Below are 17,767 nucleotides of genomic sequence, written 5' to 3' on the forward strand. Positions count from 1 at the left end.
TATCTCACTGTTATGGAATCTGATACTGCAGGAAAAAGGGCCAGCAACTCAATTCAGATTATAAATCATCCAAGTTTATTACAACTGCTAGCAGGGTCACATTCTCTAACCCAAACCAGAGACAAGCAGCCTGAAGGCAGACGAAGGAAAGGCTTTTAAAGGTGAAAACTACAAGAAGTCACTGAATATCTGCACAGGCAAGTGACAGAAGCCAAAGAGCTGTTCAGTTATACCAATATTAAGCAGTCAAGGAGACCTTACAATAGTCCTTGAACGTCTGCAAAAGCAGTTACAGAAGCCAAAATTTATCAGTAAGTCATGATAACAAGCAGATGGTTAAAATCGTAGATTTCTGAGTAGGGATCCAGGAGTCAGATCCCTACTCCTTACTGGGACTTATCTTCCAGAAACTTGAGTCAGAGACAAATGGCTATTAGATACCAGGATGGATGCCTAGCACAAAACAGAGTTTCTTTAGCCATCATACCACCATAATAAGAATTCCCAAATTATGTATTTATGAGATGTGTGCATGTATATGTATTTGGGACTATTTGTATACTTAGTGTTTTGGTGGTTATCAGTTGTTTAATAGGTTACAGTCATGAGACTAAGAAGAAATGACACAAAACATGACTTAACAATGAAGTAAATAGTGTCAAAGGAACCAACAGGTGTAAAGACCCCGGTAAATGACTTACAGATATTACTCTTCATTGTCATCATAAATGAATTAAAAATCACCTAAGAGATCAGAGAGACATGCACATAAGAATATTTCTAGAAAGAATTCACTGAAACAGGTGATCTACTCTATGAAGGTAGCACCACCCCAAGGATTGGGGACTAGAAAGCATCTAGTCAAGGACTGGCTAAAGGGAAAAAGAAAAAGTCAGTTGAGCACAGATGTCTTCCTCTTCTGGGCTGCTACAGTGGGAGGAAACTTTTCCACCACATACCCCTACTGTCTTGAGGTATGCCCCTCCCCGAGCCTTGAGCAGGCTGGAAACACCTTGTTTACCACAGTAGACCAAACAATAGGACCCAGGTGGTGTTACCCACCTTGGCTGCACTATAGCCTGCTACAGGAAATTAGAAGAATAGACTGCCTGCTGAGTTTGCCTTGAGACACCTCTGGTTGTGACTAAGGATGGGTTCCTCTCACTCACTGGTTGAAGCAAGAAGGGGTTTGGTGGTAGAGGTGGGGCTTTCTCTTTTAATTGAGAGCTGAACATTAAACTTTGAGCCTTGATCAGAATACATTGTCTTGGCTCCATCTTTTCTCACCCTCTATCCCTTTCTTGGTTTCCAGCCCCACTTTCAGGTGAACCCAGTTGATCCGTGGCCTCCAGTGGCCACAGATGGCACTGCAATGAGGGACCTGAAAACAGGGGACCAGCTGAGGAATGCTGTCTTGGGTGGAGCTCCACAGAAAATGGAAGAAGAAGAGTATCCCAAACACTTGGTGAGCAACGAACAACATTGATGTTAGCTAGTTATGGCTGTATTTGCAGGAAGTGTGTTTAAGGGGATACAGTCTAGGTTGAGTAAGTGTTGACCCAACACTGACCTCACCTAAAAGGTGACAGCGAATTTTGGGATAGGAGAATTCTAAATAGGCATTTTCCCACAGCCTAAGAGCTGCCCCAGGCAAGAAGAGCAGGGTTAGAAGGAGTTGGAATGAGACTAAGAAAACAGGGCACTGAGGAGTAGCTATCAATAGCTGCTGCTATATCTCCTAAAGAAAGAGATGAAGAGTTAGATCTTGAATATGAGAGAGAGGGTTTCAGAAAAACAGTTGTTCTCTCTCTAGGCTGTGTCAGCAAAAAAGAATGAAGAGGCTATTTCAGAGCTCTCCTAGGAACAGGAGAAAATTCAGAAGACGTCCTGAGTTTCTCTCTGGCTTCCACAGGAGCTGCTTTCTTCGTCTATTGTCTGTCTTTGGTGTGCCAATGTCCATGTGTGTCAATTGTCTGTTTTCTGTTTTGTTGTTTGAATGATTGGTGTTCTATGTTTCATGTTCAAAAGACAAAAATGGTTAAAGCTGCTACGTATCCACCCCTTGGTCTACTTTAACTTTGTTTTAAAGGCAGTCTTAATGTGCACAGATAAATTATCCTACACCTGTAGCTAAGAGTTGAGCTGAGCTAGAGAAGCCTTTCCAGGAATTGATTGTCAGCATAAGCTGCTTTTAAAAAGACCAGCAGCTTTTTGAATTTTATAAGGAAGTTGAGAGTTGTTTGTCCCAGAAAATTCTCTTTGACAAGGTGCTTTTCTCTTAAAATTACAGATAGAAAAAGCAAGAAAATTGTGTTTAGTTTAAATATATAAGATGTGTTGTCACTTCATTTTTGTTTCTGATTGGTTTTAAAGGTATAAATATGTTCTGCATGTCTTGGTTATAGATTATTGGCCTATAAGTTATTGGGTATGATTAAAAATTTGCAACCTTGGTAACAGAAAGTTGGCTTAAAACTGGTAACTCAAGGTTGGAGTCATTAAAAAACCAGATGTAAAAAAATAAGACTTAAAAACAATGTCTCTTTAATGAGATATTAAAAGCAACCCTAACATACATTCATATAAGAAATGACAGCCAAACTTTGTAACATAAAAGTAATGTACTTGGTGTTGATTTTAGAGAAAATGGATTGTTTACATTGTTAAAATTTGGTTTTGTTTCTCAGAATTATGGTTATTCTCTTATATTACAAAAGAAACTTAAAAATATAGTTAAACTGCCACTTTTCCATTGGCTGCAGTTGGCAGTTTAATCATGAGCTTGGGATTTTCTGACTCACCCATGTTTATAGAAAAAAGGCTAGAGAAGGTAGAGTTGAAAAAAGTGTTAAAAACAATTGTGGCACAGTATAGGCCTGCAGGAAGGATAATCTTTGGGCCAGAATTAAAATAATGCAGACTGGGATCAGCAGAAGCTTGGGTGACAGACATTCCTTTTGTCTTGGTCTTCACAACCAGCCCCTAAAAAGGTATTTTCCAAAATTTATTTATTGCCTCACTTGTTTCTTGGTGGGAAAGCATCAGCCTCAGACCCAAAGACATTCATACCAGGAGTTATAGATAATGATTATGCTGGAGGAATTAAAATTATGCCTGCTTCCCTCCATGACATTATAGCTGTGCCTGTTAACAAAAGAATTGCTCTAAGAGTAAGAGAGGGCAAGATTGGCCTTCAATCTGATACTCTCACTCAGCTACAAAGAATTGGTTATTCAATTAATCCAAAACAAAGTTCAAATTTAAGATTTATGAAACAAATGGGACATTACAGCCTGACTTGCCTACTCCAACTGCCATTTTAGTAAATGCCTATAGAATTATTATAGATCTAGAAGATTGTTTTTATACCATTTCTTTACATCCTGGTAAAGGTGGGAGGTTTACATTCAGTGAATTTGCTTGTAATTTTTGAAAGCCCATGAAGCAATAGTATTAGAAAGGTTTGCCTCAAGGAATGGTTAATAGCCTTACATTATATAAAAAATTTGTTGTTGCTTTAATACAAGAAATTAAGAGTTTGAATCTCTCAGTGTATATTATTCATTGTATGGTATTTTATTAGCTGATCTCTCTGAAAGAGTTTTACTACAAACCTTTGCTCTCATACAATGAGCTTTAAGATTTTGGAGTGCTTGTTGCTCCAGAAAAGATCAAAAGGCAATATCTTTTCGATATTTGAGACCTCAGTTATATCCTTAGCAGACTGTGGCACAGAAAATCCCAATAAGAATAGATCCTTGGGGCTGGAGAGATGGCTCAGCCGTTAAAGGCTAGACTCACAACAAAAATATTAGAGTTCAATTCCCAGCAACTACATGGTGGCTCACAACCATCTGTGATGAGATCTAGTGCCCTCTTCTGGATTGCAGGTGTACATGCAAAAAATGGTTTACTTTTAATGATTTTCAAAAGCTGTTAGGAGATATCAATTGACTAAAACCTCATCTTAAGCTTACCATAAGTTTGATATTCTCAAGGGGGATGCAAGTCCTAATTCCCCTCGACAATTAACTAATGAAGGAAGAATAGCTTTGCTAAAAGTAGAATAAGCTGTTAGTTATCAACAGATAAATTATATAGACTATGATAAATTGTTGGCTGTTTGCGTTATTGCTACTCATGTGCTCACAGCAGCCTTTTGGCAAAAGAAACCATTAATGTAGATTCATCTTTCTTCATCTGCAAGTAAAGTTTGAACATCCTATTATAAAATTATTACTGAATTAATACAAAATTGTAAGATAGAATCCTAAAAGCATTTTAGATAAAATGTTTATTCCTTATTCCAAATAGCAATTAAATTGGTTATTGAAAAATAATGATATTTGGCCAATTACATGGCAAACTTTTTAGACAAGTTTGATAATTATTATCCAAAAGACAAGTTGTTACAGTTTTTCTCTATGCATGCTTTTATATTTCCTACAAATTTACATATAGCCCATAGAAAAGATGTTTACTGTATTTACAGATGCCTCATCTATTGAGAAGAAAGTATATGTAATTAGATCACATGTTCATTTTCTTGAGGTTCCCCTGCTTCAGCACAAATAATTGAATTATGTACTATAGCCACTGTTTGAAATGCTGAAAAATCAAGCTTTCAATTTGTATACTCATAGCCAGTATATGGCTCATAGTTTATAATTGCTTAAAATTGTTCCTTTTTTAGATATTCCTAATTCTCAAATTTTATAGTTATTTATACAAATACAGCTTAATTTAAGAAACATGAACTATTCCTTAACTTTACAAGACATTTAAGAGCTCATATTGGATTGCCTGGACCCCAGGGCAATGTCAGAGCAGATTTGTATACCAGCCAAATTATAGATCTTGCAGAAACAATTGGACATACAATCTTATTCTTTACATCATCAAATAGTAATAGCTTGAGACAATTATTTGACATTTCTAGAAAGTGTACAAGTTAAATTGCAAAAAGCTTGTTCTCAGTGTCCTCAATTTCTTCATAATGGTGTTAAGCCTTGAGGACTTATACATAATCAATTATGACAAATGAATGTTACTCATTTTTTATTTTGAAAAATTAAAATATGTACATGTGACTTGACACCTTTTAGGCTTTCTAGTTGCAACTGCTTTAACAAGAAAAGCAACTAAAAATATAATTAGTCATTGCCTATATTGTTTTCCTGTGCTTGGTGTTCCATATCAGACTAAGATAAGTAATAGAACTGGCTATTACAGTTATTTGACTACAGTCAAAACATTTGAGATGTTTTGTTGACAATTTAATATTACCCATATTATTGAGATTTCTTATTATCCTCAGGGACAAGAAATTGTTGAATGTGCACATCGCACTCTGAAAAATTGGCTTTTAAAAACTAAAAAGGGGGAATTATACCCTCCAAGGTCACCAAAAGCACACCTTGCTTTTGTCTTATTTGTTTTAAATTTTCTGCAAACTGATGCTAAAGGTCAGTCTTCAGCAGATCGCCACTGGCACCCAGTCACTTCAAGCCCATTTGCCAGGGTCAAATGGAGAGAGCCCCTAACTAATACATGGAATGGTCCCAAACCTGTTTTAATTTGGGGTCGTGGCTCAGTCTGTATTTTTTTCAGAAAAAGAAAATGGAGCCCGATGGCTGCCTAAAAGATTGGTCCATCAAGTGGACACAGATCTTGAACCTGATAATTATGATTCTAATGATGAAAATGGCTCAAAATCCCTATGAGCCAGCTGATTTAACATGGCATATAGTCTCCACTCTTACTGTTGAGTAAGTGTTTTTTATCATTACTTAAAGCCAGCTACTATATACCTGGTGGCCAGACTCTGGGTATGATCCCTGCTAACTAGCAGTTGGATTAGATACTGGAACATTCCCGCTTACAACTTTATTTTCTACATTGCTTGGATAATCATGTTGCTTTTAACCTTTGAACCTTGTATTTTAAGCGGTTTGATTGCCCTCACACAGGATCACTCTCAGCAAGCTTGGCTATTCATCATGGCAGTTATTTATCTCTATGAAGAATTGCATGCTCCATCGAGACCATGCCTACAGGTCCTTTGGTCTGAATATGGCTTTGGTCTGTATGGGAAAGAGTGTGCCAATGATGGCTGGTTAGTCAAAGATGGTTAAGAGTGTTCTTGAGCTCCTATAAACCTAAGGCAGAGGTATACATCAATATGCTATGTATGTTTTCCTCAATGACAGGTAATATAGGAGCAATATAGATGCCAACCTAAGCCAGACATGGTTGTTCAACCACTCGCTACCCTAGACAGGATAAAATCTTATGTCCCATCCAGCTGCTGGCACTGATCATCTTTATAAAACTAAAAAGAGGGAACTGTGTCCTTCCCCCAGCCTTGAGCAGGCCTGAAAGACCCTGTTTACCACAGTAGACCAAACAATAGGACCCAGGTGGTGTTACCCACCTTGGCTGCACTATAGCCTGCTACAGGAAATTAGAAGAATAGACTGCCTGCTGAACTTGCCTTGAGACACCTCTGGCTGTGACTAAGGATGGGTTCCCCTCACCCATGCCAGCTGAAGCAAGAAGGGGTTTGGTGGTGGAGGTGGGGCTTTCTCTTTTAATTGAGAGCTGAACATTAAACTTTGAGCCTTGATCAGAATACATTGTCTTGGCTTCATTTTTTCTCACCCTCTATCCCTTTCTTCATTTCCAGCCCCCCTTTCAGGTGAACACAGTTGATCTGTTGCTGTGGGCAGCCACAATGAGGTCTTGCTTCATTATAGGCCAAGACAAATAGTCATGTGTCTATAAACTGAAACTTCTGAAGCCATGAGACATAGGAAATGTTTTGAAAAGATAGTTTGGTCCTAAAGATAAAAAGCTAATTAAACAACATACCTTATTTAATTACCAAGTCCTAATGTGGCACAACATTTAAGAAGAATAAAGAAGTAAGTTGATGAAGAATGGGTTTAGTCTGAAAAAAGATATAGAATCTTTTGGGGAGCACTTGCTAGAGATTCTGCCTTTTCACCATGTGGTTCTCTTTCTACCAATATCTTAGCAGAGTCTGCAGATACGCTCCCCCTTCCTCTTTATGTCTTTTCTACTTTATTTCTGTTCTCCAGGACTTTAAGAGTCTACCCAGAAGTAATTGGTCAATGCACAACGAACTCCACAGTGTGTGTATGTGTGATTTTTGATTTGTTTTGGTGTATCTTTTTGGTCTTTATTGGCTTGGGTTTGTTGTAGTTTTTGCACTTTGCTTGAGAGAGAGAGAGAAACAGAGAGAGACATAGAGTCAGAGGCACAAAGAGACAGAGACGCAGATGAGTGGGTAGGTAAGTAGATAGGTAGGCTCTGGGAGGAGTTGTGTGGACGGAGGAAGAATATGATAAGGTATCCTAACATTTTGTCTATTTTCTCTTTTTTGCTGATTTTTATTTATAATGTGAGGTAAGACTTCCACTTTGCTCTTGACAAGTTGACATTTGACAGGAGCCATCTAGGAGTGAGGTTCTGTGTTTCTGCCTCATCACCAGAGTGTCAGGACACCACTTGGGATATGAAGCCCAGCCTAAGATGGGGTTCCAGCCCATGTTTCTCTGGGTAAGAAGTGGCAGGGGCTAAGGTGGAGGTAGAGGTTGTGGTTCTCAAACTCCTGGGCATCCAGATGCTTCTGGGAATCTTGAAGAGTTGAGAAGGGGGCAGGCCTGAGATGAGCCCAGTCGGGGGGTGGGGGGGGAGCATGGAATCTGGCTTAGCTCAGGGTGAGTTCCAGGGGTACAGAGGGGCCTTCTGCAGGAGACTTAAGCATGGCTTTATATGATGAAGGCTTTCTCCCTCACCCTCCCTCCCCAATGGTCTTTGATGGAGACAGTCCTTGCTTGTTCAAACTGTTTATTCATGACAGGAAGAAGATGCATACAACTTACTTAGGGTGGACCAAATATTAAATATCTTTTGGAGGAAGGAATGTCTGAGAAGGGAAGCTTATTGGCTAAACCCTCAGGGCCCATCTAGATACCTCATTAGCATGAAGAACTCTGGGTTTCTATGCTACATGGCCAGTTATCATGGTCCCCTTAGTGGGGTGTTGTCATGTGCTCCAGGATAGGAACCTGGTCTGAAGTAGATTCAGACACCTACTGTTCTCAATTATGAGAACTGCCAGGGTTCCTTAATCTGCTCAGCCTTACCAGTTTTTCTGTCTGGTGACATGGTTCCATTTGGCCCATATAGGAGAAGCTAAAAACCAGCAGGTGATCTTCCTGAAATGGTTCTACCATGGACTCTAAAGTTATGACAGATTTGCTTCTTTAGGCAAGGCCAAAAAGATTACATTTGAGGAAAGATTCCTGCTATTAATATGCTTTTCCTGCTATTATTAAATTTATATAATAATCACTAGGTATTAGCCCACTCTTTTGAGCAGATTTCTGCAGAACAACAAAGATGTAGTGTCTTGTAGTGATACTAGATTTCTTAATTTTTTTTCCTTTATTGGATATTTTCTTTACTTACATTTCAAATGTTATCTCCTCTCCAGGTCTCACACCTGAAAACCTCCAATCCCATTCCTCCTCCCCCTGCCCCTAGGAGGGTGCTCCCCCACCCACCCACTTTCAGCTTCCCACCCTGGCATTCTGCTACACTGGGGCATTGAACTCCCACAGGACCAAAGGCTGCTCCTCCCACTGATGTCCAACAAAGCCATCTTCTGCCACATACGCAGCCAGAGCCATGGGTTCCTCCATGTGTACTCTTTGGTTGGTGGTCCAATAAGAATTCCTAAAATTATATTAGTAATTATTAAGATCTTTTATAATAGGACTGCTATGAAATCTTTTTGGTGTCAAATCTGCAATGAGAACTCTGCCAGTCTTCAAGGGTCATGAGTAATTTGCTTCTGAGATAGAAAGCAGGAATTTACAACTTAGAGCACATTCCAAGAGGTTATAAAACAATCAACCAAAACTCATAAAAAGGGAACTAACTATTTACTATAGGTAGAAGGACCGAAGATAAAAAATTGACTGAGTTTATCTATACAAAACTTCGATAATAACTAAGTCACAAAAATTATGGTTTTTAACTTTCAATGAACATGTTGAGCTTGTGACAAATAATAAATATTTAGCCAGATACTTTTAATGGATATGAATGTAAACATTCTCTGCTGTTAATTTCTTATTCAATTTATGATTCAAATTTATGCATAAACTTGTGGTGAACTTTTTACCATGTCATCATGTATTCTGAAACAAGTACTGAGGAAAAAGAGAGGAGGGAGAATAATTTTTGGAGATCCTCTCTTAGGGAAGATTTTTGGATAACTTTTCAGATATAGAATTTAGAAATAAAGTGTCCCTCTTTCTTCCTGGGACTTGGACTAGTAGGCTGGGTGAGTTAGAGCCAAGCAGTTCCTGTGAAGATAGAACAAACGCTACTTTACTTAATCCCACCCCCACTTCTCTCCCCTGCTGCCATTAAGCTACAGATGTTAATCGCCTAAGCAGGCAGTTTTTAACCCTCAGAATGAGGAAGAAAGTTTTTATAACATTTCAGAAGTTATCAGCAAGCATTCAGTATAGCTAGAGAGTTAGAATTGCCAGAGATCATCAGTCTTTAAAGTGTCTCCTGCATCTGATTCTGTGTACCACTTCAACCAATTCCAAGCCAGGCAAGCTGCCAGTGAACATTCATTTAGTTTTCTCAAAGCTATTTGTTGGAAATAATTAATCTTTCCCATATTCAATTATCATCATTTTCTTAGGCAAGCTGGACTCATATATGTGAGTTCATTTTTGAAACATAAACTCTATTTCTGCTCCAATAATCACTTCTTTCTCCATGCCATCTTTGACTTCCACAGCTTAGTAGGAAGCTATGAAATTGAGAGCCCAAGTCTCTCAACTTTAGACTTCTCAAGATTCTGTGTCCATTCCACCCCACCAATTTCTTTATAGAGTATATATTCATTAATATAGTCCTAGAATAAAGTCTTGTGTTGTTTACATGGTGGCACTGGTTAAAAACACTTTGTTTTACATGAATCACCATTGCCACCCACTGAAAAATCTTCTAGTCCAGGTATGTAGAATTTCCATTTAGATAAACTTTACTTTTGAAATGGTTTGTACTGATCAGAAAAAAAAATCCTTGTAAGTTTTTTTTTATATTTTACATCTGAAGAATTTTGTTGTTTTGGGGGTTGCAGTAAATGAAATTGTCCAGTCCTTGAATCAGAGAATGGTTTTCTAAAGCAGCAATAGGTACAGCACTCTCCATATAGCTGCTCTCAGGAAGCATGCTTAGGAACAGTTCAGGCCAGGAGAAGAACATATACATTTCCACTTAATGGAGAAAAGATGGCAAGCATCTGCCCAGGGCTAGCTTGACATCCTTGTTCCTCAGTGTATAGATGAGGGGGTTCAGGGTTGGGCTGAGGACTGAGTACAGCACTGAGGAAACTTTGCTTCTTTCTGGGCTGTAGCTGGAAGCAGGACTGACATAGGCACAGAACACAGATGAATAGTACACAGAGACCACAATGAGGTGGGATGAGCAGGTAGAAAAGGCCTTCTTCTTGCCCTCAGCAGAATGCATGCGAAGGATACTGGTGATGATGTAGCCATAGGATAACAGGGTTAGCACGAAGTTGATGCCTCCATAAAAGGCATCTGCCACAAGAGTCATAATGCTATTTACATATGTGGGGCTACAGGAGAGCAGGAGGAGTGGGGGGATCTCACAGGAGAAGTGGGTGATGACCTTGGGTCCACAGAATGAGAGCCGTGTCATCAGACCAGTGTTGATAGATGCATTTAGTGCACAGATGGACCACACACCCATGGCCAGTATCCCACATAGCTGTGGACTCATCCTAGAACTGTAGTGCAGGGGACAGCAGATGGCAACATAACGGTCATAGGCCATGACTGTGAGCAGCAGCAGCTCAGAAGATGCAGACCACACAAGGAAGAAGAGCTGGGCCATGCATCCCTTGAAGGAGATGGTGTTTTCTTCAGAGATTAGGCCAACCAGGGCCTTGGGCAGCACAGAGGAGGTACAGATAATGTCCATGGTGGCCAGGTTGCACAGGAAAAAGTACATGGGACTGTGGAGGCCAGTGCTGGAGGTGACCAGAGCAATGATCACAGTGTTGCCCATTAGAGCCATCGTGTAGAGGGACAGGAAGCAGCCTGTCAGGAGCAGTCTTAGACCAGGGTGCTCTGAGAACCCTTGCAGCACAAACTCTGTCACTCCTGTCTGGTTCGGACTCAACATTATCATGGAAAGTATTGGGTCCACTGGTGTTTCTGTCAACGTCTGAGAAAATATCACCACTGGTTTCCAAATGTTATCATCTCAAACTTCTCTGTTGACAGAAAGAGAACTGAATATATTTCCTTCATAAAATCCCAGTTTTTTTTATCTTCATTACACATCTGAAAACACATATATTTTATTTAATTTTGGTTGCCCACTTAGCAACTTTCACCCTGTAGATTTGAATCAAGAGGGATATCTGATCCGCCTCATCTTCTTGAACTTGTGGAATGAGTGCATCATTCCTCCCTCAGGACCTGCCTGTGTTTTCCTTCTTTATTACCTGAAAACACTGTGCTCTGTTGACAGTGCTGGAATCAGAGCTGTACCTCTCCCCAATCACAGCAGGTATTTTCCATTTGATGGCAAGTTTTGAGTGGGTACACACTCTTGTGCCTTCCTTCCCACCTGACCTACTGGCTTCTCAATCACTTTTTTCCTCTCATATTTGGAGCAGGGAATCTTCCATTCATTTCAACCTGGTAATTGCCATGTCCGTGACTAAGCAGGCATGTATTTTCTGCATTTTACTTACTATAATTCTGTGAATTCTCCTGTGTTTGAAACTGTCCTGACTCTAATGCACTTTCAAGTCTATCAACCCAGAGAGCATTTCTCAAAAACTCAGCCTATAAAGAGAATGCACCTCTGTGCCTTTCCGTCTCAACAAGCCATAATTACATCACAGTCAATACACCCACAACTGAAATCATTGTCTACAAATGATCCTGTGTGCTTTCAATGGCCATGAATAGAAACTTAGCATCACCTACCCAGTATTTCAAGCTGCTTACTATGTAGAGCACAGCTGCATCTCTCTACGTATTGTCCTCCCTTTATCCTATGTCCATGAAAAAACCTCAGTAGCTTCCTGTGCTGAACCAAGAATGTGCTCTTCATCCTCTCACCTCTCCCATCCAATGGGAGAGCAATAGTTAGGAGTTATGCTAACCCTATGTTCATAGCTTTCTCTATGGCTTACCATCTATCTAGCCACAGGTTCCTGGCCTTGTTAAGAACTGTAGGTGTGGGTTCCATATACTGAAGTGAGTTCATCTGGTCCTCAAACCCTGAAACCATAGCTTTCTAAACATTATAATTCTTGTTCTCAGTGTCTTCAGCTGTTTCATAATTTTTGGTTTCTTGTCATTTTTAACATTTCCAGTTTTCTCCTCTATCACCTAAGGACTACAGACTACTAAGACATTTTATGATAAAAGGCCCTCTTCCCCTAGCCCAAATGTACTATGTCTTTCCACAGTCTTTCAGCAAATCACACTCTTGCTTGATACAAAAGACACATCTGACATTACCCATTAGCCTTTCCAATAGGTTCCTTCCTGTGTCCATGCATGAACACATTATTTCTCTAAAAACCTGTTAGTGGCAATTATTTGTATTTCTCTGCAAATTCTTTGCTTTTCATCTCTCTTTCAATGCCCAAAATAGAGGATACTGTTCTTTATGACCAAGCACATTTATGACTCATTAGTCATTGAACTGTGTTCCACTTACTGAATTGAATGGATCTCACCACTTGTACTCTTTGCCCTACACCCATCTTCTAACACTTTATTTTTATAAGTCATATTTTATCTCCTATATCTTCTTTATAGTGTGGACCACAGCCTACTTTTTTTCTCATCTGAGTAGGAAATGTTGAATTTTAACATTATAGTTGTCTCTATTTCAAACTAGAAATACTTAAATATTGTATTTACCCTCTGCAACCAGGTGGACAGTATTACATCTGACCATGTTTCTAACCCACTCTCAAATTTATTGCACAAGAGAATGTCAATGCATAGTTTGGTGTTGCATTTGGTTCTCCAGAATCAGAATTACCAAAGGAATTTCTCAAATGATCTTCATAGTTTCTGGATCTGGATACCTAATTCAATTGTACCTTAAATTGTGAAATATTCTTCTGATAGTACTAATAATATATTGATGAAATTAGATTCCAGTCCCCCAGGGTTCATTTCCCTTGGAGTATAGAATGTTAATATAGACCCTAGGCTCACCTATAGGGGAAGTTGAAAATTATTGAAACCTCAAAAAATATTTGCTGTCTAATAGGAGTCTCCTTTACCTATACCACATCAATAAACATCTAATTACAAGAATAATAACTAACTGATTTCAAAATGACATGCATGAGAAAAATAACAAATTAATATAAAAGAATAGGGTAATTTGAGGACCCAGACATATGTCCACCTAAGGACACATGACCTATTACAATAAAGTAAAGACACACACATACCACATTAGAGAAAAGACAGCATCTTCAACAACTGGTGCTGGTCAAACTTGACAGTTACATGTAGAATAATGAAACAATATCTTTATCTCTCACCCTGTAAAAAATTAAACTCCAAGTGGATCAAGGACCTCAGTATATGACACAAACATTTAAATGACACAGAAGAAATTATGCAATATCTTCGAACTCATTGTTACATAAAGAACTTTATAAGCAGGATCATGATAACAGGCATTAAGATCATTAGTTGACAAACAGGTAAAATGGAACAATAAAGCTTCTGTACAGCAAAGAGCACCATCATTTGAAAAAAGAAGCAGCTTTCAGAATTGCAAAACAATATTTACCAAGTATACAAATAACAGAAGGTTAATATCTAGAATATAGAATAATTTAAAAATTAAACTTGAAAGGAAAAATGCCAACAATCTCACCCTGCTCAGAATAATATGTGCTACAACAACAACCTACTTGACAGGATACGGCCGTTGATGCAGTAGTGGCTCAAATGCTATGAGGCAACCAACCATTTTTTGACTAAATATAATCTCACTTCACTATCTGGAACCCATACCCAGAACTCTTCACAAGGCCAAGAATATGTGGCTAGATAGATCATAGCTAATGACAAAAACCTGCAAATCTTTTTTCTACTAAATAGACATGGCAGTAACATGACTCCTAATTATTCATTGTTATATTCATAGATCAGTGCATCAGTCAACTCTCATCAGAGAAGCTTCTTCTTGTCATTTATGACAGTTAGCACAAGCCAAAAGCCTTGACATCTATCTTGAAAATGCTTTAAGTGTGTTAGAACAAACAGAATATATATTCAAAGTAATGGGAGCACATGCCTTTAGGTGGAGAAATGAGACCCCAATGAGAATGGGGAGAGAGTGTGACCTCTGTGGAGTAGTATTTCTACAGGAGATGTATGGATCACATGTAAACATGGATGGAAATAGAGAATAATATGTGAAGAAAAATAAGCCAGGCACAGAAAGACAGCTACCAGATTTGTCTCTCACATGTGGAAACTAGAAAACTCAGTTATAGTAGAGTAATGATCAATAGACATGATAAATGGCAAAGATAGAAAGTGTTAAGCAAGAGAGGACAATGGGAGCCAAGCGCATTTAGACAGAAAAGTAAGTTCTCAGGTTCTGCATGTGGAGTGACGACAGTCTGCAATCATCTCTTAAGTATGTAGAAATACCAGGAAGAGAGGAGCTCAAAGCTTGAAAAAACAGAAATGATAAAGTCATAGAAACAAACATTTACTTAGAATACATACAAACATATTGAAATATCAACCTATGTTCCATCAACATATGCAATGACCTTCTGTTACAACTAACAGCAATGACTGACACCATTCTTTGTAGCTATTGGTATTTATAAATGAATTCAGAAAAATATAGAACAGAAAAGCCAGGTATAAACAGACAACAGTATGGATAGAGTCTAAAGTTTAAGATGTGCAAAATAACTGCTAATGGATTATATATGTTCATGTGGAAGGAAATGCACTTAAAAGCTGATCTGTAGGAGAAGAAGCATATGTGTGTTAACTCTTAATGACTGTTACCTGAACAAAAGGGCGTTTGGAACTTCTAGGACTATGAAGATGTGCTGCATCTTCATGGAACTAGGCTACATGAAAGAAAGCATTCCATAAAACCCAAAAATGGCTTTTAAAGTGAAAACCTATGCAAAAAAGATTACTTTTACCTTTAAAGTTTTCTTTAACCAAAGCCTTGACATCTATCTTGAAAATGCTTTAAGTGTGTTAGAACAAACAGAATATATATTCAAAGTAATGAGAGCACATGCCTTTAGGTGGAGAAATGAGACCCCAATGAGAATGGGGAGAGAGTGTGACCTCTGTGGAGTAGTATTTCTACAGGAGAGGTTAGATGGAGACATGTCTTTTGAACAGTGGAACAGAGTGTCTTACCACATAAGTGTTCCAATGGTAACATGTACACGCCTACATTCAGTTTACAACAGTGAGAGAATGGTTGTGAGTGTGTACACAACACCAAACAGGTCTGAACTGAACACAAGAAATCACCAATTATTCCACAGCAGGTGTGCCACATTTTCTGATCACATTTATGCCAATCACTTTGAAAAATGCCATGTTCCACTGAGAATACTTAGAAGCAAGAACAGATCAATTACAACATGTCTGTAGCCTGATAAGCATGATCAGTAAAGAGACTGAGAGCCTCAGAAATGACAGTATGGGGACAACCTGTAAAATCCTGTAGTGCTGAGATCACTCATGGGCACCTGTCCTAGGAGACAGAGATACCATTAGAGTTCTTGTCTGTGAATTCTGAAGCTCTTAGAACTGGAAAAGATAGTGAAATCAGACAGGTGCCCAATTCTGGGATTTCTACGCAAAACTGAGACTGTCTAGGGAACTGGAGAGGAGCTTTGTTCTTGAAGAACAAACAGTGTGCAGGGGCATTATAAGACCATGACCATGAATCTGTGGTGGGAAAAAGCTGGATTAGACACTAGTCTTAGTCTTAGCTCCCTGGGGCGTATGTGCTGGCTTTATGGGAAAAGTATTAACTTTAATTTGTGCACCACACCAAGTGGCATTCATTGCTACTTTTCATCTGGATCAAACTAGACATTCACTGGAGACTGTCATGGAGGGGCATTGGTACTTACACTGTCATAGAAGATAAACTCCAGAGAGATGTTGGTGAGGGATCACTTGGTGGTCAGTGACTGCCATTTTGCCTGGCCTGGCCACCTGTGGCATGCCATTTACTGTTGGGCACAGGTTTCTTTATATATGTGGGGGGAGCAATATTTTGCAAGTATAATAGAGAGAAAAATAGCACTTTTGGTAAACCATAAATCAATACTTACTCTGTTTATGCACACTGTGCTTAGCAAGCTATATTTTGATGCCTGTCATTTCTATTGGCCTAGCAGACAATACTATCTTAGATGCAATCGTGCTATACAGATGGAAAAATTAACGTTTCCCAAGTGCTCAACTATAAACACTGTGAAGCAGAGAGCTGAGCTATGTCTACCCAAACTCTCTTTCCATGATCCCATCCTGGTCTTTTGGGAATTTAGCTTTGATTGTTTGTGTGACCATTTGTGCCTAAGTGGACATGGGAGAATCTAGTATCCAGGTGGGGGGGGGGGTTGTGGGAGCAAATTCACAACAGCCTCTCATGATTACACGTAAGCCAGCAAGGCTGGTTTGAAATCCTTCAGAAGCTGAGCCTCAGTGAGGAGCAAAGCTGCTTGAGAATCCTCACCATGATCACAAACTATGGTGTCTGCAGATACCATGGTCTGTTCAGAAAAAAAAAATGGTAGAAGAAGAAAATACATGTCCAGCCACATTGTCAGAGTCCTCCCTGTCTTTATTTAGCCATCTTCCTGATACTTAAGGTCAGACAACAGAAATTGTTTTCTTAGGTGAGTCCTAGTCATGAGTCTTGCCAGCCCTGATCTGCAGCAGACAGGGTGTGGCTAACATTATCAGGGTTGAGCTGGTGTTTTTAACTCTATGGACAGTGCAGGTCATTTTCCATATTTCAACCATGGACTCTGGATGATGGGATATGAAAATCTCTCTGTGGCATTTTTCTCACCACCCTCTGTGGGTTCCATGTCCAAACAAAACAACATGCAATTTCCGGTTAGTCATCAATATAGATCTTAGATTAATCTAAATCTGTCGGTTTCATTTTAAAATTAGTGTGAGTACTGTGTGCGATGATGTTTTTGATATAAGGAAAATCATGCATAATAATCTGTGATCAGAAGCTGGACATTCTGCTGTTTTATACAATAGAACTCAACCTTTCTGTCATAATCTGTTCTCTGACCCATCCCTCTTCCTGAAACTCAGATCTCTTTGAGAACATAACCATGCTGTTTCTGTCTCTTTGGTGCCACTCAAACACTTGGATAAATGACACTTTTATAGTGACACTTTTGCTTTGGAGCTCCACTGTTAGCCGGGCATGTCACATAGTGGAAGATTAGCATTCACTCACCTTTCCATGTCACAGAGAAGTCAGGTGGCAGATGGCTTCCACAAAAGTGCACACTAGGCTGCCCATTTCCTGCAAGCAGCAAGTCTTTAGTGTTCCCCTGAAGCTCTGCCTTTCTTTGTATAGAGGTCATTGACCTTCAGAAATATCTGTCATT

At 39.1% G+C, this 17,767-nt stretch overlaps 1 protein-coding gene across 3 annotated transcripts; it reads right to left on the reverse strand.

The window, feature by feature from the left end:
- Nucleotides 1-7,855: 7,855 nt before the first annotated feature.
- On the reverse strand, nt 7,856-17,767 carry LOC117718066 (olfactory receptor 13A1-like). Of its 3 annotated transcripts, XM_076912965.1 has the most exons (3): nt 17,614-17,767; nt 13,571-13,664; nt 7,856-11,353 (listed from the first exon to the last, which is right to left on the reverse strand). In XM_076912965.1, the coding sequence occupies exon 3, from the start codon at nt 11,266-11,268 to the stop codon at nt 10,330-10,332; it is 939 nt and encodes a 312-aa protein (XP_076769080.1). In that variant the 5' UTR covers nt 11,269-11,353; nt 13,571-13,664; nt 17,614-17,767; the 3' UTR covers nt 7,856-10,329. The 3 variants fall into 3 exon arrangements, with proteins under 3 accessions (XP_076769080.1, XP_076769074.1, XP_076769083.1); XM_076912959.1 differs by lacking the exon at nt 13,571-13,664; XM_076912968.1 differs by lacking the exon at nt 13,571-13,664 and having other exon boundaries at nt 7,856-11,423.

Source organism: Arvicanthis niloticus, chromosome 1 (genome assembly GCF_011762505.2).
Source record: "Arvicanthis niloticus isolate mArvNil1 chromosome 1, mArvNil1.pat.X, whole genome shotgun sequence".
Lineage (NCBI taxonomy): Eukaryota > Metazoa > Chordata > Mammalia > Rodentia > Muridae > Arvicanthis > Arvicanthis niloticus.

What these genes read in the sequence shown, in the direction of transcription:
- LOC117718066 (XM_076912959.1), bottom strand. Translation starts at nt 11,268, where the DNA reads ATGATAATGTTGAGTCCGAACCAGACAGGAGTGACAGAGTTTGTGCTG.